This window comes from Gavia stellata, chromosome 19 (assembly GCF_030936135.1).
Source record: "Gavia stellata isolate bGavSte3 chromosome 19, bGavSte3.hap2, whole genome shotgun sequence".
NCBI classification, from domain to species: Eukaryota; Metazoa; Chordata; class Aves; order Gaviiformes; family Gaviidae; genus Gavia; species Gavia stellata.
In genome coordinates, this window is record NC_082612.1 from 1492903 (window position 1) to 1513602 (window position 20700).

A 20700-nucleotide genomic window follows, 5' to 3' on the forward strand; every position below is an offset into this window, starting at 1 on the left:
TTTGGGGGGAAACTTAAGTCTTTTCACCTCAGTATGTTCCACTCAGAAATGTAGTTTTTGGTATGCATCTTCATTACTGTGCAAGTGACTTGGTAAGTCTCTGATGGTTTTATACCATGATATCAGTATAACTGCCTCAAGCTTCTCTTACACCTTTTAACAGCTGATGTAATGGAAGCGTGCAGTTTGTGATCTGTGTTCAGATAAGTCCAAGCACTTTAAGCAACGTGTTAAAGTAAATAAATGGTGTTCTTAAAACACAGTACCACTAGCGCAGGTTTGTGAAAAGGGTATCTGAAAAGGCCGACTGCTCCTGTAAACCCGCGGTGCACGGAGCCATTTTATGCCTCTTCTGGACAGGTAGTCTTGCTGTACTGCTGCTGGTTCTCCTTCTTGAAGGGAAGTTGGTTTCAAGCAGGGCATTATTGAAATACTGCACTTGTGCTGTGATTTCTTCAGGAAGCAGTTCGTGTAGGTGCCTGGTATATATTCTTGATCCTGACCAGAAAAAAAAGGAGGAGGAGAAAAAAAAAAAGCTGTGAGTGTCTTCGCTTCTTACTTGATGGTAGTCTGATGTTGTACAAGGGTTTTTAAAGCTTTGAGACTCTGCAGTTGGGTGACCCCCCCCAGCTGTTCTGACTGGGAAAAATCTCCTGGTGGTTTTTAGACATGAGAAGGGAGTTCAAGGTGCCACTACAGAAGTAAAATTGGAGTTGTTCGTGCAGTAGCGAAATAAGTTTTCCTGGGTTTTGCTGGTAACTGAACAGCTTTGTGGTTGGGAAGGGGAAGTCTCTTAAGCATCAGGTTTGTGTGCACCCCAGATCCAAATTGAGTAGTAGAGTTTTAAAGTAAATTGGTGTGATGCACAGAGCCTTCTAAGTGTCTGTTGGATTTGAAAGGTTTATCATGCTTTCACAGAACTGTAGCATCGTGGGTTCCTTTTCCCGTGACAAGAATGCGTGATGTTCATCATGGCTGTGGAGCTGAGGACAGCTGGTCCTGCCGGATGGGTGGCGGTGGGTGCTGGTGGTGGGTTTCTACAAACACTGTCAGGAGGGCCTCATTGCAGGAAAACACAGAGCTATTACCTTGGACATTTTGGAGAGAAGGAGGAGTTTCCTGCAGATGGGAGACATGGGGTTTGAGTCAATAAAGCAGTGCATTAGGCATCAGGAGATCTGAGGTTTAGTCCTGCGGGTAACATAACTTGTTGTGACATAGTACAAGCTATTTAATCCTTTATTTTTGTTCCCATTATTTCTCTTGTCCTGTGATCTGATCAATCTATGCATCTCAGTATCTCTGTTTGGGGATGAAAATATGTGGGCAAACATGGATCACTTGACTTCTGATATTGTTGAAGCAAAATACTGTTGACTTAATAGCTGCTCTGCATGTCAAAAGTTTCAGGGAATGGAGGTCTTCCTGTGCATGTATATTGCAGTCAGCACAATGGAGTGGTCTGTCTTCTGTTTGGAGGTTTTGTGGTATAAATGAGCATGTGAGCTGCCCTCTGGTTTGGGGCGAAGTTTGGCTTTAAGATCAGAGTTGGGAAACATGCAGAAATAAGTAATTTGACAACAGTTAGGGAACAGGAGTAAAATTCCGGTGGGAATTGTAGCTGATTTACCACCGCTGTAGTTACTTGCAGATGCAGGGAGGAACGAAGCCAAGCTGACTAGGCTGATAGTTGAAAGTAGTGCTGACTGGGAAATGCTTTCTGGCAGATTTAGCATAGCAAATCTGAAGCATCTCTTCGTGAAGACTGGGAAAGTCGGTGGTTTCCCTCTTCACCTTACAAACAGAGCATGCTCTGTCAGTGAAAACTCACCATGTAGCAGTGTTATTAGAAGCTTTCTTTTTGGAAACTTACTTTGAATGTACGTACGATTCTGGTGGTTTATGTCATATGTATTGAGGGATAAGAGGGTGATCTTGCTTATGATTGACATGAATAGCTATAAATGCCTGTCCTCTTTTTCCTCTGAATCTGCATGGTTTGCTAAGTCGGCAGCTTCCTTGGCATGGACTACAGAGAAGCTGCTTTGGGTCATCTGAGGCCTGGCCTCATTGCAAGAAATAAACGTGTGTTCAAATCTGAGAGAAGGGCTCTTGTATTAACAGACTTCAACTACGCTGTTAGAAAATCTGGGTGAAGGCAACGCCCCACAGTGCTGTTCCTGCCTAAGCTTTATTGCTGTTAGCTTTGCCTACATAGAAGTTAAGATGTTGTGTTTCCATTGTTCAGCTGTGCTGACCTACAATCCTTAGAATAACAACTTGTTTCAGCTGTAAATGGATGGGTGTGCGCAGTTCTGAACTGAAACTTCAACCGAGTGCATCGGGCCAGTGAAATGGAATAGGTGAAAAATATCCCAGAAAAAGCGCTTGTGAGAAGTTGGGCTGCCTTGAGTTGTGCTAAGCTGCTCTAAACTCCCTTCTCAAAGGATTAGTTAAGGGTCTTGATCTGTTACAGCAAAGCCTGAGAGTGACAGAGAAATGGCTGCTTACTGAGCTGTGAAAAGAAAGCTCAAGATACTTCTCCTTGAAGACTCTGCAGGCAACAAACATACAGGCAAACCCCCTGAAGTTAACCAGTGATAAAGATAATAAATTATCAGTGGGATTTCAAGCTTGGCTCTTGTAGAGATAGTGGAATTCAAACAACGCATTTGTGCTTTTAGCAGCTCAGGATTTTTATTTTTAGTTTTCACCTTTTCCTTAGGTGTCCTTTAAAAGGAGTATGCTTCAAGGTTCTAAATCAGTTGATGTGGATTTGTCAGGGTAGCAAGGCACTCCATTCCGGGCTTGGAAATGCTTGTGTTGAGAATGTATCCATTAAATCTGTCTTTGGGAGTATATAGTCAAGGCGAAAGGTGAGTCTAGTGGAGAAGGAACGTGACCAACTGTTAGAGAAGGATTTTCTCTTACTTGTGAGCTCACCTTCCTTAAACAAGGCTTAAGAGAATAATTAGTCCCTTGAAAGTAGGGCAGTGAGGAATAGGATGTAACAGTGCACAGCAGGACTGCTTAGTCCTTCAGTAGTGCACACATTGTTCGGAGATGCTAGTGTTGCTGTGAATCGAGGTGCTGTTCAGGTCGACGTCCAAAATCTTTTGTTAAGAGCAGAGTCATGCTTAATGTACTTCCTAATTTTTACATATTGAATGACAAAACTGAAAAGGCTGTCATACAGCTACATTGTTCTGTACTCCTAACGTTCTCTGTACTCCTTAGTTCTTGCTACTAGATCCATCGAAGCTGGCCATGTCAGGATTAGGGGTCAGTCTGAGTCTGTGATGATGGTCCTCAGGATGTGCTTTAAGTGCAAGCTTATTCAGAGAGATTTAGAGTCCTTGAACTGTCCTTCAGCAGGAGGAGAGGTGGGAAAACTCTAAAATGCCACTTACATAGCTCAGAAGGCTTGTCTTAAAGAGCCTGCGATACGGTCTGGGTGGAGAACTGGCTAGGTTGTCAGAGGCAGCGTAACCCCTCTAAGCTTTTTACAGCTGTAACGAGTAGGCTCTGCTTTGTGTGGCCCTGTAAGTAACTTGTTAAGTATCTTAAGTGATGCTTACCTCAGATACTTGAGAGAGATTCTTAGGGGGCTGAGAGAGAGTCTTAGGGGGCTGCAGTTGTTGTTCAAGTGTGATACTGGGGCGTTTTGGTGACGACGGGAGAGGGTGATTCTGGGAAGCTCAGTTGCATCATCTTTTCTCTTTGTGCTTGTCGTGTGCTCCCTTTATCGTGTCTCTCCGATAGATAGACTTTTATCGTTTGGGAAGATGTGACAGGTTACTTGGTAAGGGCAGCAAAAATTGCCTGCATAGGGTCAGGCTGTCGGTTTAGTATCTTTCAGTTGTCAGGGTTATTTTGCAGGGAGCGGTTTCCATTTTGGTTTTGCGAAGGTATGGGAACAACCTCTGTTATAGGTGTTAAGTATTGGTTAGTGGCTCTGATACAGGCCACCACATCTCAGGGTTGGTGCAGAGACAGTAGCAGTCTGAGGGAGTTATTCATACACTGTCAAAAAGCTTTGCTTCTATGGTCAGTTCTTTCCAAGCCTACTCCAAAAGAGATGGTTTCTATCAAAAGTTCATGTTCAGCTTTTTTGTGGGGCTCGGGAGAGTGAAGGTCCATACCTGTGTTCAAATGGTTGGATTGGAAATGTGTCAGCTTTTTTGTTGTTGATACAAAAAGTGTTGTCTGAAGCTGACCTTTCAGAAGCATGATTGTAGGCAGTTTTAGAGCAAGTGTTTTGATGATTTTTGTTTTGGTGATTTTTATATGCTATTATTCATGGCAGAGACTAAAACTAAAACAAATGTGAAATTGGGGCAGGGAACTTCATAAGATAATGAGTTGAGGTGGTGTTATTTTTAGGTTGGCATGAAGTTTTTCTCACACGAACAATTGCAGCTGAATACCAGTTAATGCATGAATTGGCCTAATGTGGAAGTATGCCAAGTGTTTGGGGTGAAGATTTGAAATGGGAAAAGAACATCTAATTGAAGGTGTTTTTCCGTGTAGTTTCACAAGGTTCTTGTAGCTATAGGTTTCAGTCTGCCTGCCTCTCTCTTTTTGTTGTTGTTTGTAATGCTGGGGATGCAGACTACAGAGGAGAGGAGGGAATTTTCATGTGAATACATCAGCACCTGTCTCGTCATCAGAAACACACTGCAGTAATAATGCAGGTGTCCCTGCAGCAGAAACTCTGTTGGTGCCAGTCATGAGGACAGTATTATGCCATTTCAGCAGCATGGACTGTTACTCTTCTCATGGTTCTCCCTCCCTCCCTCCCTCCCCCTTTTTATTTTTTTTAGCAGCGGCAGCAAGAGAAATGGAGTGTATAGTTGATGGAATAAAATGAAAGAAGACACTGTTGAGATGTTCCAGCTGGCGGACTTCAGATTTCCGCTGAACAAGGCATTTAGGTTTGGGGAGGGTCATTGCATGTTCGAAAGACAACAGATCTGATTATGTATCCCAGATAACTGGAAGCAATCCTCACTGTACAGGGAAGAAATGCTGCTGTAAGATTTCATGTCTGCGGTGACAGTGCTGCTGTAGGAGCTGGGTAGGGCAAGGGAGAATCACACAGCTTGTTCCTGTTTCAAAATAGATTTGAAGAAAAAAGACAAAATCTGCAAGGCTGAAATTGATAGGCAAAATAGTGTGCTTTACTTGGCTTCAGTGTATGCTTTCCCTTTCAGTAACCAGGAAGCTGATCTTGATCTGAGGAAAATGGTGTCTTGTGTAAATACCCAGTAAACCATGACTTTCACTTCGGAGCTATGTCATATAAATTAGGTGGTTGTGATGTTCTGTTTTGTCACCACAAAAATGGCAAGCAATGCCAGAGGCTTGTCTTGAGTAAAGCTTGGAATGGAATTTATAATATAATACATTATTAGTGCTGTGAGGATCTACATCTTAAAATGGCTTGAAACCTGTGTTAACTAAGTTAACTTTCACCCGAAAGTGTGTAGCCTTAGGGGAAAAGGCAGAACCATACACTTTGCCTTAATATTTTGTTTGATAAAGTCAAAATCTATTCCCACTGTTTCATTTCAAGACATGTGTAAGCCGATTGCTTTGTCTTGATGTTTCAGATGAGCGTATTTTTTCCCAGTAAGCTGACTTTTAACTGAGATGGGTTAATGTATTTTGAAAGTGTAAGAGGTGATACTCTGAGGGCTAAACAGTAGCAGGGTAAGGGAGAGCAGGCATGAAGTTCTTGCTTTAGTATGGGACATATGAGGGGCTAAAAAAAATTTCCTACCCTTTTTTACACTGAGCTGACCTGTGACTAGGATCAACAAAAATGCAGTGCGTGTATGTTGTATGGGCATTATGAAGTACCTTTGCAATAACAAGTGTTTTATCTTCCTAAGATGCCAGGTGATTTCTTGACATTTAGAACTGAAAGCTGCATATAAAGACTTTGATAGCCCACTAAGGTTAAAACCACAATGGAATTATGCATTGTAATTCGCAGAGTTTTTGGGTTGCCTATTTGTATGTTAGGTTTTGGATGCCTAAGTGAAAAATGGGTGCTTGAAATGCTTGGTCCGGTTTGCCATGTTGCAAATACATCATTGCTTTGTTTTAATTCACTCTTAGCTTGTGAATCCCTTCACGCATGTTGAATGTTCAGATATAAGACATTAAAAATACCTAGCAGTGTCGTGCAAAGAAAACTTCACTAGTTATTAGTCAGAATTGGACTTTGTTCTTCCACTGGCAATGTTGTTTTATTTCCTCTTGTGTGTTCCAGTTGCAAGGTAATAGTATAAAAGCTGCTATTTCTGTGTAAAGCAGACTCGTAGGGTATATTCATGAAGTGAACAGTGGAAAATATTTCATTTTTAAAGAAATGCTCATGAAACTTGTATGAAAGATGGAGGTTTTTTTGGGTGCAGTGTCTTGCAGTAACTTGGAACAATTTCACAGTAATCCCCAAGGCTGTAGGAAGTGATCAGCAGATGATCAGTGGAACTGATCAGCACCCAGCAAATACTTGGGGACCGTTTTTCATACAGGAATGGGCAGAAGAAAATCCTGACAGGGGTTGTGACCCCAGACTCCAGGGGAGTTTATGGGTTTGTCTGTGATCTTCAAGAGGATGGTTGTCTCTGTGCTAGCCTGGCGGCCCCTTCCTGCCTGTCCAGTCCTGCACGTTCAGTTTGTGGGGTGGAAGTTCTGTACGTCCAGCTCTGTAGGAGTAAATGACATTGGCTGTAAAAACAGTCTGTTCTCTTAGTGAGACAAAGGACAGGGACAGAAATACTTAGCACTCTGCTGTTGGAGGTGTGAGAGCTAAAACTCTTAGAGAGCGAAAGCTGAGGTTGTCTTGGATGGGACTTGCTAGAGCACAAGGGGAAGGTAGTGTAACTGTGGGTCAGGCTCTGCTGCTTATATGAGGAGTTTCTCATGTAAATCGGGATTAAAACTGCTTGCTGCATGACAGTCATTTTAGCTGAGAAAGTGAAGAATCTGCAGCTTCCTTGATCTTCAAGCTAGTAACTTGTCAATGTAGTGGGACTAAAGTTCATTAGTTGACCTGGTAATGGCTGTGGTTACGGTCCGAAGGTGGCTTTGCAATACCTGATGGACTTGAAAATCCTTGTTAAATTTCATGTTGTCTTTAAAAACCTTTTGCTGCTCTCCAAAAATTTTGGAGCTGGGAAAAATCAGCTGTTTACTGCGCTTGCAAATTGGCAAGCACCAGAAATCCTTCTGTACCTCAGTAAGAAATAATACAAAAGGACTGTTGGTTAAGGTCTATTGGGGGGGTGAAGTTGGCCACGTGGCAGTAGCCCCTAGCTGTTCTTTGTACGCTAGGTTCTTCGGAAAGGCTTTGTACGAAGTCTTGATTCTCATAGGATCCATTTGGCACCCTCAGTGTATCAAACACCAAAGGCCCAAGTGCCAAGGTGAAAATCTAGCAACTTGTAAAATTGTAATTGGTGTCTAATACGAGGCAAAAGTCATGGGAGTCATATGACAAGCATTGAGAAACAAATCTGCTGTTGGATTGTAAGCCTAGAAAATAGGGGCTGGCCCCAAGAACAAGAAGAAAACCTGTAGAGAGACTTTTTTTTTTATGCAAGGTGATTTTGGGGCCTTTTAAAATACTTGGCTGGGCTAGTGTGGTTCATCCAAATCAGGTTTCACATACTGTTGTTTACGGAGCTTAAAAACACTGAAGCTTTAAAGCATTTCATCCTATTATGTTAATGAGTATGACTTGCTATTTCACAGCCTTCAAGATCTGTTGTTTTCAACCTAAGTGCTAGACACTTAAACTGGATTTCACTGTTTACTTGATACTGTGAGAACTGTTTACTGTTTTTTTGAGGATGTCTTCATGTAAGGCTTCAAGATAGAGAAATATTATATTGTCTGTTTTCTTACTATAAAAAATGGCTAAAACACAGCTAGGAACTTGGGCTGCTTCCAGGACTATGTGGCTGGATGTTTGGCCAAGGGTGCTATTCAGGTTCCGATGAGCAAGCGTTTGGGCTGGGTTCATGACACTGTGTGCCTCAGTGTACCATACAATTAAGCAACTGTTTGCTGCGCTCCATCTCTGTGCATCTGCTTTCAGATGCCGCATGTTGCGGTAATATGAAGTTAATTGTTATAATTTATATGGAATGTAGGGTCTTGAATGTTTAATCTCTGTTAATTTCTGACTAAACGCTGGAAAGCAGTAGCACGCAAATACTTTGTGCATGCAGGATGGCTTTCAAGAGAAGGGCTGGGGAATGGAATCAGCAAAATGGGCTCTTGAAATCAGGCGGGGAACTTGGGATAAGAAGGAGAAAATTACTTTTTACAGCCTTTTCTTAATGCCTCTGATGTGTCCTTATAGCACACCTGTGATTGAGGAAAACCTGTAAAACAGTGATAAACAAATGGTGGAGATGCTCTGTAAATTAATGGCCAGAGCTATTCATGGCTGCTGTGTACTGATTAGATGCATAAATAATGGGCTTTTGTCATTCTGCAGTAAGGGCTTTAGTAGGTGGTAGATGCTGGAAACTTACAGTTCTCTGCCATTGTTCATAAATGAAATTTTAAATACTTGCTTTTATTGTTCTCTGCTATTGATAAAGTGTAGCTAATCATAAAGCTTTCTGGTAATGCTTTGTGAGCAACTATATCGATGTGAAGTGTAAATATTACAAAGTGTTAGATACGCACGAAAAGAGGGAGTTCAGACACTAAACCAAGTGACATCTTAAAGGTACCAAAGTCACTAGCGTAACAAAAAGGCTTAGCCTTGCTTTCGGGTTCTTTCATTGTGCGGCATCAAACAAGATTAGAAGTACTTATCAGTGAAGCTGTGCAGTATCATCGGACTTGGATTGTGTTGTGGTTAGATGTGTAGTACTGGTTTTTATGTTTTAATGTGTATGAAGAGTTTTCATACTAATGTGCCAACATGTGGCAGGTACTTAGGCTGAGAGTAAGATTAAAGTTGCTGTCATTTTAGGCTTGTAATGGTAATTTAAATATTGTATACCAATTTTGGTAGTGAAGAGACTTGAGTAGCTTGATACCTTAGTTGATGATATGGTTCTAGAGGAGTTGTTTGGTGTTGAGTACTGGATTTCTAGCTCATAAGTGTAGAAGGTGTGAAGAGACAGCTGTTTGTAGGCGGAATGTATCTTCCCTCCTTCCTCCCTCCCTTGACATAAAATTAAGAAGATGCTAATGTGTGTTTAGCCTTACAAGCAGTAAAGTTGAAATCAATGGTTGACTGACTCGTCTTCAAATCCTTAATGCATGGGGGGTTTAGCAGGGTTTTTTTGTTAGTTTTTTTTCCTGAAGGAAACTAAGGGAGGAAGTTTATTGTTTGACCTTGGTTTACATCTGTGTGAAACTATGTGGAGGCATATGTATGGACTTGGAAGACACTGGTACAGGGATATGGGGGGATATTTACATCAGAGTGTTCACATTGGGATCTATGCTGAATGGCAGTTTTATGTGTATGGGTTATGTTGAGAGATAGATGTAGTTTGAGTTAGCGTCAAGAACTGAATTATGTTTCTGGTTGATCTAGCATCGTACAGTGGAAAGAGCCATGCCAGTTAGAGCAAAGTAATTCAGTTGTGCTGCTTTCTCTGTCTAACCTGGTGTTTATTAAATTGTATGTTCAGTATCTGATACTTGGCAGTCAAAACATAAAATTACTGACATCTTGCCCGGCTGTCTTCAGGGTGTGTAGACATGAGTCCTGGTGGATCAGCTTTTACCCAGTTGAGATGTCTATATGTCCCTGTGCCAGATGGTAAAACAGTACTGAAAATGCAGAGGTACTGTTCTTCTCTATGGAAGAAAAGATACAGCCGTGTCCATAGAACAGTTTCCGTAAAAAGTTGCACCTCCTGATTATGGTCTGGTGAAGAGGAAATCCCTTGATACTATGTTTCCTATGCAATGGGGAAAACAAAAGGAGCAAACAGATCACCCCAAAGTTGGGTGAGGAAAGAACAGGTGGGGGTTTTGAGTCGGTACTTCAGAAAACAGAGAAAATGAAATGTGTAGGTCTACGTGTGTTCGTGCGCACCACGGTGTGCCGTGTGGGAGCCTGGGAGCGTGCACGGGGAAGAGGACAAAAGAGGTCACTGAGGGGCAGGACGAGTATGCAGAACCCAATTAGATGTTGTTGCAAAGCTTTGCTAGGTAAGAAAGAACTTGTCTTTCTATTTAGAGGTGATAAGAGCATTTAACATTTAGTCTAGTATTCCAGTATTTGGAAAATTCAGAATTACTTTTTAGCCTAGAAAAATAGGACTTGGGACATACGCTATGGTACTTGTAGCATGAAATTTCCTTGAGGTTGGGATTTATATACCTGTTAACACCGTGCTTTTCTAAGCCATTTTTTAAATTTTTTTTTTAATTTCTCTTTACAGTTGTATTAAGTGCATGAAAACTGTAGGCTGTTCTGTTCAAGAGGAGTCAGAACTTGGTAACTTAGTTCTCCTGGCATCTTTTTTGATTGTAGAAGCATCAAATACACTAGAAGCGATTATGGGCAAAGTGCACTCGGGCAAGTACAGAACATGAGATTATTATTATTGCAGGATGAGAGAGGAGGAGAAATCTTGTAAAAGGCCTTCTGTTGGGGACTGTCTGAACAATTGGATTATGTCAGAGTATTGTTTGATTGGAGAAATACTGACTGAGAACCCAGATTAAATATTCTGATATGTAAGGTGGAGCATTTGTGTACTGTTCTACACGTTTTTTTAGTTAAGGGAAATAAAATACATCTGAAGACCATTAAAGGAAATGTCTGTTTACTTGGCCTGGTAAATGGAAATGCTTTGTTTTAGTTACTAGCTTCTGTAGAGAAGGCAGTATTTTCTGGGAAACGAAAATGGAATTTTCGCTTCTACCAAAATACAGTTTTATTCACCATTGTTTGGCACTGTCTTTTATCACTATCACCCTGTGTGATATTCTGTGTTATGTTGAACCGGCTGAAAAGACAAGACTATAGATCTAATGAAACTCTTAAGCTAAAAGGCAATTGTGAGAATATGGAAGAGTGTAACTGGAGGCTTGATGAAAAGTTCTGCAAGCTGCAGGTGGAAGATGTATTTCGCCTACCTCAGACAAGGAAACCCAGCTACATTTAACATCATAAAATAGTCTAAATTTGTCATTTAATAAGTTAATTTCCTGAGATGTTGCTCTGTAATGGTTTAAATGACAGCACATAATATATACCTTCTTGAATCTTGATTGCAAGAGAAGTCTTCTGATAACTTGCGGTTGTCTTGGTGCTATATTGTTTGTAGGTGGATTGCTTTTTCTCCCTGTTCTCCTTGTTTTATAGTTGGCTTTTTCAATGATACCATGCTTTTATTCGTAGCTGGAGGGAAAATAGGAAGACTTTTCTCCTTTTGAAACTTAGACTGCATAGAAGACCTATTTTGAGGGGAGAGGATGCGAGTGGGGGAGAGACATTTTCCTATTTAGACTTTTTTCTTAGTAAATATTTCATAGTGTTAGGAAGAACCGTGACCAGCTGTTAAATATCTCACTCAGAGGAGAATTTTTTCAGTTAGTCTAAGTAGTAGGGATTTTGAATGAGTTGGGTGAGCCAAGAATCCTTCCAACTGCTCAGCAGATTGCCTTTCCAGGGGTGAAATCTGTCGCTTGGCTCCTGAACAGCGGAGTAGTTCCTTTCTCTTGCTGCAGCAGGCGGCGTCCTCTGGAAGAAGACAAATGGCAAGTCCTCAGATGAACCAAAACCGGCCTAAAAATGGCATTTTTGATGCAGGGAGGAGAGCTGGCAGTGACGGGCGAAGGACCCTGGCGAGACAGGAGTGAACTGTTCCTTAGGACCCAGGAGGAAACTAGGAGTTGCCTTCACCGGTTTGCCAAACTGGAAAGCTGCAGCCCGTGGGAGTATCGCTTGGAAAAAGTAGTGTTGAGGAGCACCATGCAATACTGCAGGACTGTCCTGTTGTCGGCAGTTGTTGACATCAAAGACACTTTGATTGCAAGTTGGAAGTCATCCCCTTCAACTTGCTGTGTTCCCAGGTTTGAAGGAGGGCAAAGAGGCTTCAAAGATGCCCTTGAGATGTGTACCTCCATATTGCCAAAAGCTGTCTGATAGGAGATTCTGTTTCTCAGTGGTACTGCTTAAGTGATAAATAGAAGTAATTTTGAAAGTAGTTCTTGGCCTACCTTCCTAAACTAAGTGTTCAGGTTCAAGCCATGCGCTAGTACGATATCCTGTAAGTTTTGAGCTGGAGACAGACTGCAGAAGGACAAGTTGTGTGAGCTCGTCACTTGAGACAAGAAAAGAGATGGGAGGATGGAGGGAGACCTTTCAGGAGTCTTGAGATGAATTGGTCACTCTTCTGGTTGATCTGCCCACTTAAACTCTCAGGGAATTTATCTGCACAAATCTGAACTTGTGATGCTCATGAGACTGCTTTTAAACTTTGGAGACATACATGAATCTTAAGAATAAAATAAATTGTATTTCTATCTTGATGAACTGTATTCCATGTGGAAATAGATAACTGCTGTACTACAGACAGTAGCTGCTTTTATCCAAAGATGATTGAAGTTTTTAGTGATGTTGTAGGGGTGGCTGACACATGTGGCTTGTTTGTTGGGCAGACTTGCGTTTAGATTGATTTTGTTTTGGGGTTGTTTTTGATTTTTTTTATTTCTTTGATTTTTGAAGGTGTGGATTTTTGAGGCTGGTGAGCTTTGTAGGGGGTGTTCAAACTTGGTCTTTATTATCTAATAGATGGTTCGATAGCTAGTTCATTCATAGGCTTAGGGGTGTGCTCCTGGAACTCTTACAGGAGTGTGTTCTCTAAACTACATGGCCCAGTCCTCCTTGAACAGACAGTAAAACACAAATGGATACTAGGGGCTTTTCTCTCTAATATACTGATCTCTGCCTTAATTTCTATGTGTTTCACAACCAGAACAAATGCAGAGTTCAGGAAAGTAGGCTCTTGAGAAGAATTTAGGCCGCTCAGCATCTTTTTTTCTGAAAAAGGCAGATATAATGGGTTGTATATTCTGTAGGTAATGTTTTAAACAAATGTTTTCTTGAGAGAGTTTCTGTGAAACCCTGGTACGTTCCATTTGAGTTGGTTATACCTGGAGCATGTTGCTGGCCCTTTTATTTTATTAAATGTTGGATTAGGAGACATCAGACTTCAAACAACAAGTGAGATAGCTGAGAGAATTTTTCTGCAAGTCAGAAGAGAACAGTCGACATCAAAGTAGTGATGACAGTTTTTCTGGTATTGTGTGCTAGTAGAGTTTAATGCCATTTGAGGGTAGGTTACTTCCTTGAAAGATGGCTGGGTTGTGTGAAATAAATAATTCTGTCTTTGTTATATGTATCTTTCATGCTCTGGGGAGGAAAAAAACCAAACCCAAACCAAGAGCTTGCATAGAAACTCATGACAGCTACTACTTTTAGGACTTCTGGAGTGGTATCTATTCTTTTGCTTTTCTCTCCCTGTGTTAAGTTGGACTTAAACTGTAGAGTGCAGTGTGGGGGTGTGAAGTCGACCTTAAACTTTTCTAGTATCTTGTGTGGCTTCTAGTCACAGAGCAAATGGATAAGATAATAAAAGGTACACTCTTTGTATGTGATTTTTGGAAAATCTCATTGCTTCCATTGATGGAATAATACCCTTTTGAGTCAAATGAAGATAGTTTGGCTAACAAAGCACTTAAAAAGCAAGTGCTTAAGTGATAACTGCAACTGTGGGTTTTTGTGTGTTAAGTATATTTTGGTCTGTGTTATCATTCTTAAACCGGATTGTATTTATTTATTTATTATGTTACTTTTCAGGTGGAATCGTTTATCTTGGATCAGGATGATCTTGAAAACCCTATGTTGGAAACAGCTTCTAAATTGCTTTTGTCAAGTACTGCCGATGGTGCTGACCTGAGAACAGTAGATCCAGAAACCCAGGCAAGATTAGAAGCTTTACTTGAAGCTGCAGGTAAGTACTCGTGTCCCATACGGGTTTAACCCCGAAGTCCTTACACATGAGACCATACTGGCACAGCTTGCTTAAGTCTAATCCATACGAGCATGATACAAATGCAGAATGTAAGGTGGTGTGAACTTGGCAAGGTTGTGCAAGTCACTGAAGAGGAAGAAGTTCATTGAAGCATTTCAAATTTGGAAAAGCAGAGTTTTGTGTGAAGGCCATGCTTCTAATCAGATTCCTCCAATGTTGGATTTCTAAGGGCCTGAGTAAAAATTGACACCCGACCTTGGCTTGCAGCCTTATATCAAAATCTGAATTGCTCAATGAGGTTTTGTTTTGTAACAATTACTGTATGAAAAGCTTTACTAGTTGCTTATTCTAAGTAGTTCTCAACAGTTAAAAAATAATGCCTTCTGTGGATTGGAGGGTTTCATTCATGTGCATCACAACTGAATGCAGCTTTTAAATTAGTGTTGTAAACAGTTAATCCCTTCATTTTGGAAGCTGTATTTTATTATGCTTGGAATGTTTATGCCAGCAGATCTCATAGGCTCAATTTCAACTTCTCTGTTTTCTCCTTTTCTGGCACGCGTACCAATTGGTTGTAAATTGGAATGACAGGAATAGGTAAGCTGTCTACAGCTGATGGTAAAGCATTTGCAGATCCTGAGGTGCTTCGCAGACTGACTTCTTCGGTCAGTTGCGCGTTGGATGAAGCTGCTGCTGCGCTTACCCGGATGAGAGCAGAAAGCACAGCAAATGCAGGGCAGACGGACAAGTAAGCCAAACTTTATACTGGATTTCTTCAGTAGTTTGCTACTTATAGAAGCAGTTTTTCTCGTTGTATCACTTGTGATTACGGGATGGTGAAACTCTTACTCAAGTGGAATTAGTGCCAAGTTATCACCTGTGATTCTCCTGTTTAAATATTCCTGGACTGTCAGGTCTTGCAGTGGGGAATGAAGCAATTAATACTGCTTAGAATTCAGAAATCACGCTCCGAGTAATTTAACTTGACCAACTATAGAAACAAAATTTCTAAGCTCTAAAATAGTATGGGCCTCAGAACTGTACCAATAAAATAGCAAATGTCGAAATGGGTCATTCAGTGATAGCATGAAACTAGCCTTGGGACCAAAAAAACCCCAGTCTGTTGTTCTGGAGAACTTCAGAGTGCCTTTTTAATTGAGGAAGGAAAACAGTCTTGAGGGCCTGCATCCTTCATGGAGGTCAACAGCTTTCTCAGGTTTGGTAGGACCTTGGACAGAGCCTCGGCCGGAGAGTCGCTGCCTCTTAACTGGGCTCCCTGGCTTTATTTGTGGTTTTTTGTCTTACTGGGATGTTTATGAGGAAAAGAAAAAGAAGGTTCCCTTCTAGGCTGTCATTAAGCTTCAATACAACAGAAACAGTGTTAGTAGGAACAAGCAGGCGCTGTTGTGCTAGTAGGCAGTTTGTTCCTTGTATGCTGAGTAACTCCAAAGAAACATTTCTTGGTGTGTTGATCAGGACATATGAAGAAGAGCAGAATAGTTTGGGGTTATGTCTGCTTCTATTCTGTGTGCATCCCTCCCTGGCCCTAGCTACCTTTTTTCCTGTGAAGGGTGGCTATTGTCAAAGTTGTTAACAGGACAGAGGATGTGTGTAATAAAAATAAATGTGGGAAATGCAGTGAACAGACATATTTGAGAAATAATTCTCCATATATTAAGACTGTGTTTGGTGGCACAAATTAAATAGGAGTCCTGGGTACAATATACAGGTATAAGTTAGTTCTTGCTATGCAAATACCTGCTTTCACTCTTGAGTATTTTAAGAATTGCTCGTATTCGCGTTGAGTTATATGGCTTGCAAAAGTTTTCTGTCGTCTGCTTTATTTTTCCATTCCCTTTTGAGTTAGTTCTGTGTTGATGGGACTTCCTAAATGGAGAAGAGATGAAAGGGCAGTGGGTGGGGTGAGGCTAGTAGTCTTGGATTTATTATTACTGATCCAATTATTTGGAGCAGGATAGAGAAGTATGTCAGACTCGAATTTTTATTCTCACAAAGCGATAACTGTTTCGGAATGAAGGCAGCGTAGACAGAAGACGGACTCGGAGGGATTGAAAATACGCTTCCAGTAGACCCTTTTTTGACTGAAACAGAATGGGGATGATAGAAGTGAGGAACTCGTGGAGCGACAGGAGAACCACAAGTACTCTGACCTAGGGCTTACCAAACCAGGAGAATTTTACACTTTTCTGCTTGGTTGAGTTAGGGCCACAACTTAAACATCAGGTGGTGTTAGAAAATTCTGGGGTTTTCAGCACAGGACAAAGGGGAAGTGATTAATTTTGTTATAGGAGAAGAGTGATGCGGGTGATTTGTTTTAGTTGGATTAACAGTTACAGTGCTGAATAGAAGTTAAGTTTTGTTAAGATAGACAGGTGATTTCCGTGTCCTCTGGTTCTGGGGCAAAAGAGAACGTGTATGGAATTCTGAGTAGTGGTTGCTGATTTGGAAAGGAATACTCATGGTGTTGTACTTACTGGGATTTAATCAGTTGTCCTTTTCTTTGAACCTTACTTTGCAAAATGAGTGGGACAAAACCTGTGTTTGCAAACTGGAACTACAAACCAGGAATAGGCTGAGACTGTATATTATGTTATAATAAGTAATATAAACCAACAGTTTTTGGTTTCAGTACTCTGATTAGCCTTTCAAAAGGGGAAGTTATTACTTATCTCTCAGATTCTTAAATGTTTAACATAAATGGTTTTGTGCTTCCGTAGGACATAACATTGTGCTGCATGTGTAGTGGTGAGACAGTAAATCAAGTCCCCAGTTGTGTCTTCTCTCAACATGTTTTCTGCTTCAGTTCTACATATTGCAGAATTTGGTATCCTAAATGGTCATCCTGCAGATGTTTCTCTTGTAAACTTCTGTTAAAAATTAGTAAGAGGAGTGGTTGAGTAGGCATGTTAATCAATTTGCGGAAAAGTTTTATGTGGAAAACCTCAGGTGTAAAAATGGCACCTCTTTAATTAGCAGTTGGCAGTTTCTTAGATTGTGTTTCCTTTTTTGTTGACTGCATCCTTATGGTACGTTGGATTTTTACTCTGCATGTAGAGCAAGCGTTGCAAGCGTAGTCTGTTTTCACTTTTAAATGCTTTCTGTCTTACTAGCCGCAGCTTGGCAGAGGCTTGTTCAGAAGGAGATGTAAATGCTGTGCGGAAGTTGCTAATTGAAGGACGAAGTGTGAACGAGCACACAGAAGAAGGGGAAAGCCTCCTTTGTTTAGCCTGCTCAGCAGGATATTATGAGCTTGCACAGGTTGGTTTACTGGCTGTTTTTGGTGTGCGTGTATTGTACAAAAGTAAGCGTTGAACTAATGTATTCCAGTCTTGGGCACCTGGAAGGTGGTGTTAAGGTAGCAGAAAATGTCAGTTATCTGGCAGATGAAGACTTACACAGGAACTGAATGTTACTAATGCATTCTTTGTGCTTACTTGTTTAAATGTTTCTAACACGAAAGTCTGTGTTCGTGAACGTGGGGGCTTTGTGTAATGTTTCAGCCATCTTGAGATGCTGGTTTGTCACTTGCCAGTGTTGTTGATCGCCCTTCTGTTCACAGGTTCTTCTGGCAATGCATGCTAATGTAGAAGACCGTGGTATTAAAGGAGACATAACACCTTTAATGGCTGCTGCTAATGGTGGACATGTCAAAATTGTCAAGTTGCTGCTAGCTCATGGTGCTGATGTGAATGCACAGTCATCAACAGGTAAATAAGGGTGTTAGAGCTTGTTGAAAACTACTGAAAAGCTGAGGTGTGCAGCGTGCAGGAAACTTTGTGTGAAAATTTGAGCGGAATGGCTCTCAGCCAAGCAACGCAGAATGCTTCCTCGTGGTTTTACTATTGCGGCCTTGAAGGGGAGCGATTGTGTGTAGTGAACAGTCATTGACAAATGGAGTACTGACCCTGAATCATAAGGGAAGTTGGGATACTAGAACACACCTTATTTCATTTTTTTTTTTTTTTTAGTGAAGTAGATCTGAGTAGTAATATTGCTTTGACCTTTAATTTTTTTCAAGGTATCTTTCATAAAGGCAGATTCTTTGAGTGTTCTGTTCAGATATATGTTTTTGTTGTTTTTCCATGGGGGTTGTTTTCATCTGCTCATAAAGACTATGGGCATTTTTGAACTAGCCCTTTAGAGGTGTTTAAGACTTGATTTAGAAGCAGCAGTTAATTCTGCTCTTTGTTTTGAGCTTTCCTTTTTACAGCATAGTATGTCCCTGCTGATTAACAGCAAAAGGGATGGGGTTTTGTGACGGAAGCTGGGATAGAAATGGGAATAGAAGTGCATCAGTGCAGTCACCAGGCACATGGAGATCTTCAGTCGGTCAGCACTGAGCTACTTTGTGCAGTTACTTACCTTTTTTCCCTCCTTCCCTGTAGTTGTTGGTCTATAGCCTGAAAAAACCCTGTTCCATAAGGTAGCCAGGTAAAAGGGATGAAATGGAGCAAAAGTTGAAGTTCCAATGTAGAAATGCTATCAAATTCTGTTTTCAACCCTTTTTCCTTCTGGCTTTAGGCAATACAGCGCTTACATATGCCTGTGCTGGAGGCTATGTGGACGTTGTGAAAGTACTGCTGGAATCTGGCGCTAGTATTGAGGACCACAATGAGAATGGTCACACTCCTCTGATGGAAGCAGGAAGTGCCGGCCATGTGGAAGTGGCCAGAGTGCTGTTGGAAAATGGAGCAGGCATAAATACGCATTCCAATGAATTCAAGGAGAGCGCACTTACGCTGGCGTGCTACAAAGGTATAGTACCAAATACCGTACTTGTTACAAAGGTGTGACAGGTGTGAAAAGTCTTTTCAAACATGTATTTATTCAGCCTTGCTGTCCAGGACAAAATGAATTTAGAGGCTATGAATAGACACTTTCTGAAGCTTTTATCGTGGCTGTAACACCACATAGCATGTAAACGCCATATGTAGAATGATGATCAGTGTGGAGAATGTCAGTAATCAACATAGAAACTTTTTGCCTGAGTCATTATGATGCTTGAAAAGATTCTCTGTTAAATGAATTAGGAAACGAGGAACTACTATGCTTTATCATAGAGTAAGTATGGTAAAATTACTGTATTGTAGCTATATTATACAAGATAGCTCGGCTTACATACCGAAATTATATAATTTTAAAGGACTTGGCACTTGGAAAACATGCAGAATCTAGGACCTTGCCTTTTAGGTGTCAGCGCTTAGGCAACAGGCCTTTCTTGCCTCCTTTAGTGTATTAGGCAGCTGTCTTGCATCACCCAAGCAAGGGATGAAGATGTTTGTTTAAGAGGCCAAATTTGTTCACACAGCTGAGCAGTGGGTGTTACAGTCATTTAGGCCATGTTTCATTAGAGCTATTAGAGTGGGTCTTGGCATCATAGAGTAATTGATGTTGGTAGCAGAGGTACTCCTGTGGCACCTCAGTAGAAGATGGTCTTAGTCTTTCATTTACGTTTCTTTTATCTGCCTTGATACATTCTTGGTTTACTGTTACTGAACGCCCTCATAAGACATGGTAATTTTCTTTTGTGATGGCTGTCAGAGCAAAGGCTGTGTTTCAAAGAGGAGAGTGGGACCCCAAAACATTCCCTCCCTGAGAAAATGTGCTTGAGCTCTGAATCCTGAAGTGAAATTGGAAAGACGAGATGAAAAATTAAAAGTCTGTGCGTGTTCAGTTGTTCACTGTGGTATATGGGACAGAAGTGAAGATAGATATTGAGGCTTTTATATTTCTGACCTTATCCATATACGATTTGTCTGTCTCTTCTGCATTTCGGTGTTGCTCCAAATCTCATGTTTATGACATGAAAACAAGCGCCTGATTTTTTTCAGGTTGCTTGCTTCCGGTCGTAGAATGACATGTGATATTTGTGTCCAAGAAGGTCACTAACTTGTCACAAATAAAGGTGGAAGGGTGAAAAGTCAATGTAGACTCATACGGGGCAGTATCTGTGCTATTCATGGTGTTGCTAGGTATAGTTCTAGTTTAAGATTTAGCTGTGGTCACGTTGAGTTACGAAACGGCAATTTTTTTTTTTGTTTGACTTGGTTTTCTAAGGTTGCATATTGTGTTGGTTGTGACTGTGTAGCAAAGTTGACAGGACTTGGCACACATACAGGACTTGCTGAACTACAGCCGTTAGTTAATCGAGTGGTTGAGAGCAAATACTACTTTTAAAAGGCTGTTAGGTGTCCTTATCTTTGGAGGATTCGTATGGATGGTTGAATTCCTAAGAGTATGCTTGCAAGTGTTAAGGTCCATCTGCTCTGTATGTTTTATGGTGTGAGGGTCAGTGTGAGCTCAGGGTCTGGTTACAATGCCATATATAAAACCAGCAACCCTAAATCCCCAATGTCAAGCAAGTAGAGGAGAAGCCCTGACCCCCCAAAAAAAACCCCCAACGTTCTTCAGATGAAAAAATTCAAATATCTTTGCACAAAATAAATCACCCTCATAAAGTTTCTGGAGTGTGTGCTACTCTGCTCTAATGTCACCTCAAGGAATGTGTGTAGTGTAAACATGATTTTAGAAACTAAGTGTATTGGATTGTATTTATAGTAACTAGGCTGTTAAGCTTCTGTGCGCATTGAATGTGTAGAAAGGAACATGCCTTTAAAGAGCGTTTCAAGGGATTTTTATTTTTATG

General features: G+C 41.0%; 1 protein-coding gene across 1 annotated transcript in view; it reads left to right on the plus strand.

The window, feature by feature from the left end:
- The window catches only part of ANKRD17 (ankyrin repeat domain 17), a 94005-nt gene that overhangs the window by 30436 nt on the left and 42869 nt on the right, over positions 1-20700 (plus strand). The window contains exons 2-6 of the mRNA XM_059826715.1: positions 13859-14012; positions 14625-14781; positions 17165-17312; positions 17614-17761; positions 18576-18809. Coding sequence (XP_059682698.1) covers positions 13859-14012; positions 14625-14781; positions 17165-17312; positions 17614-17761; positions 18576-18809 — 841 coding nt within the window. The remainder of the gene's footprint in view (positions 1-13858; positions 14013-14624; positions 14782-17164; positions 17313-17613; positions 17762-18575; positions 18810-20700) is intronic.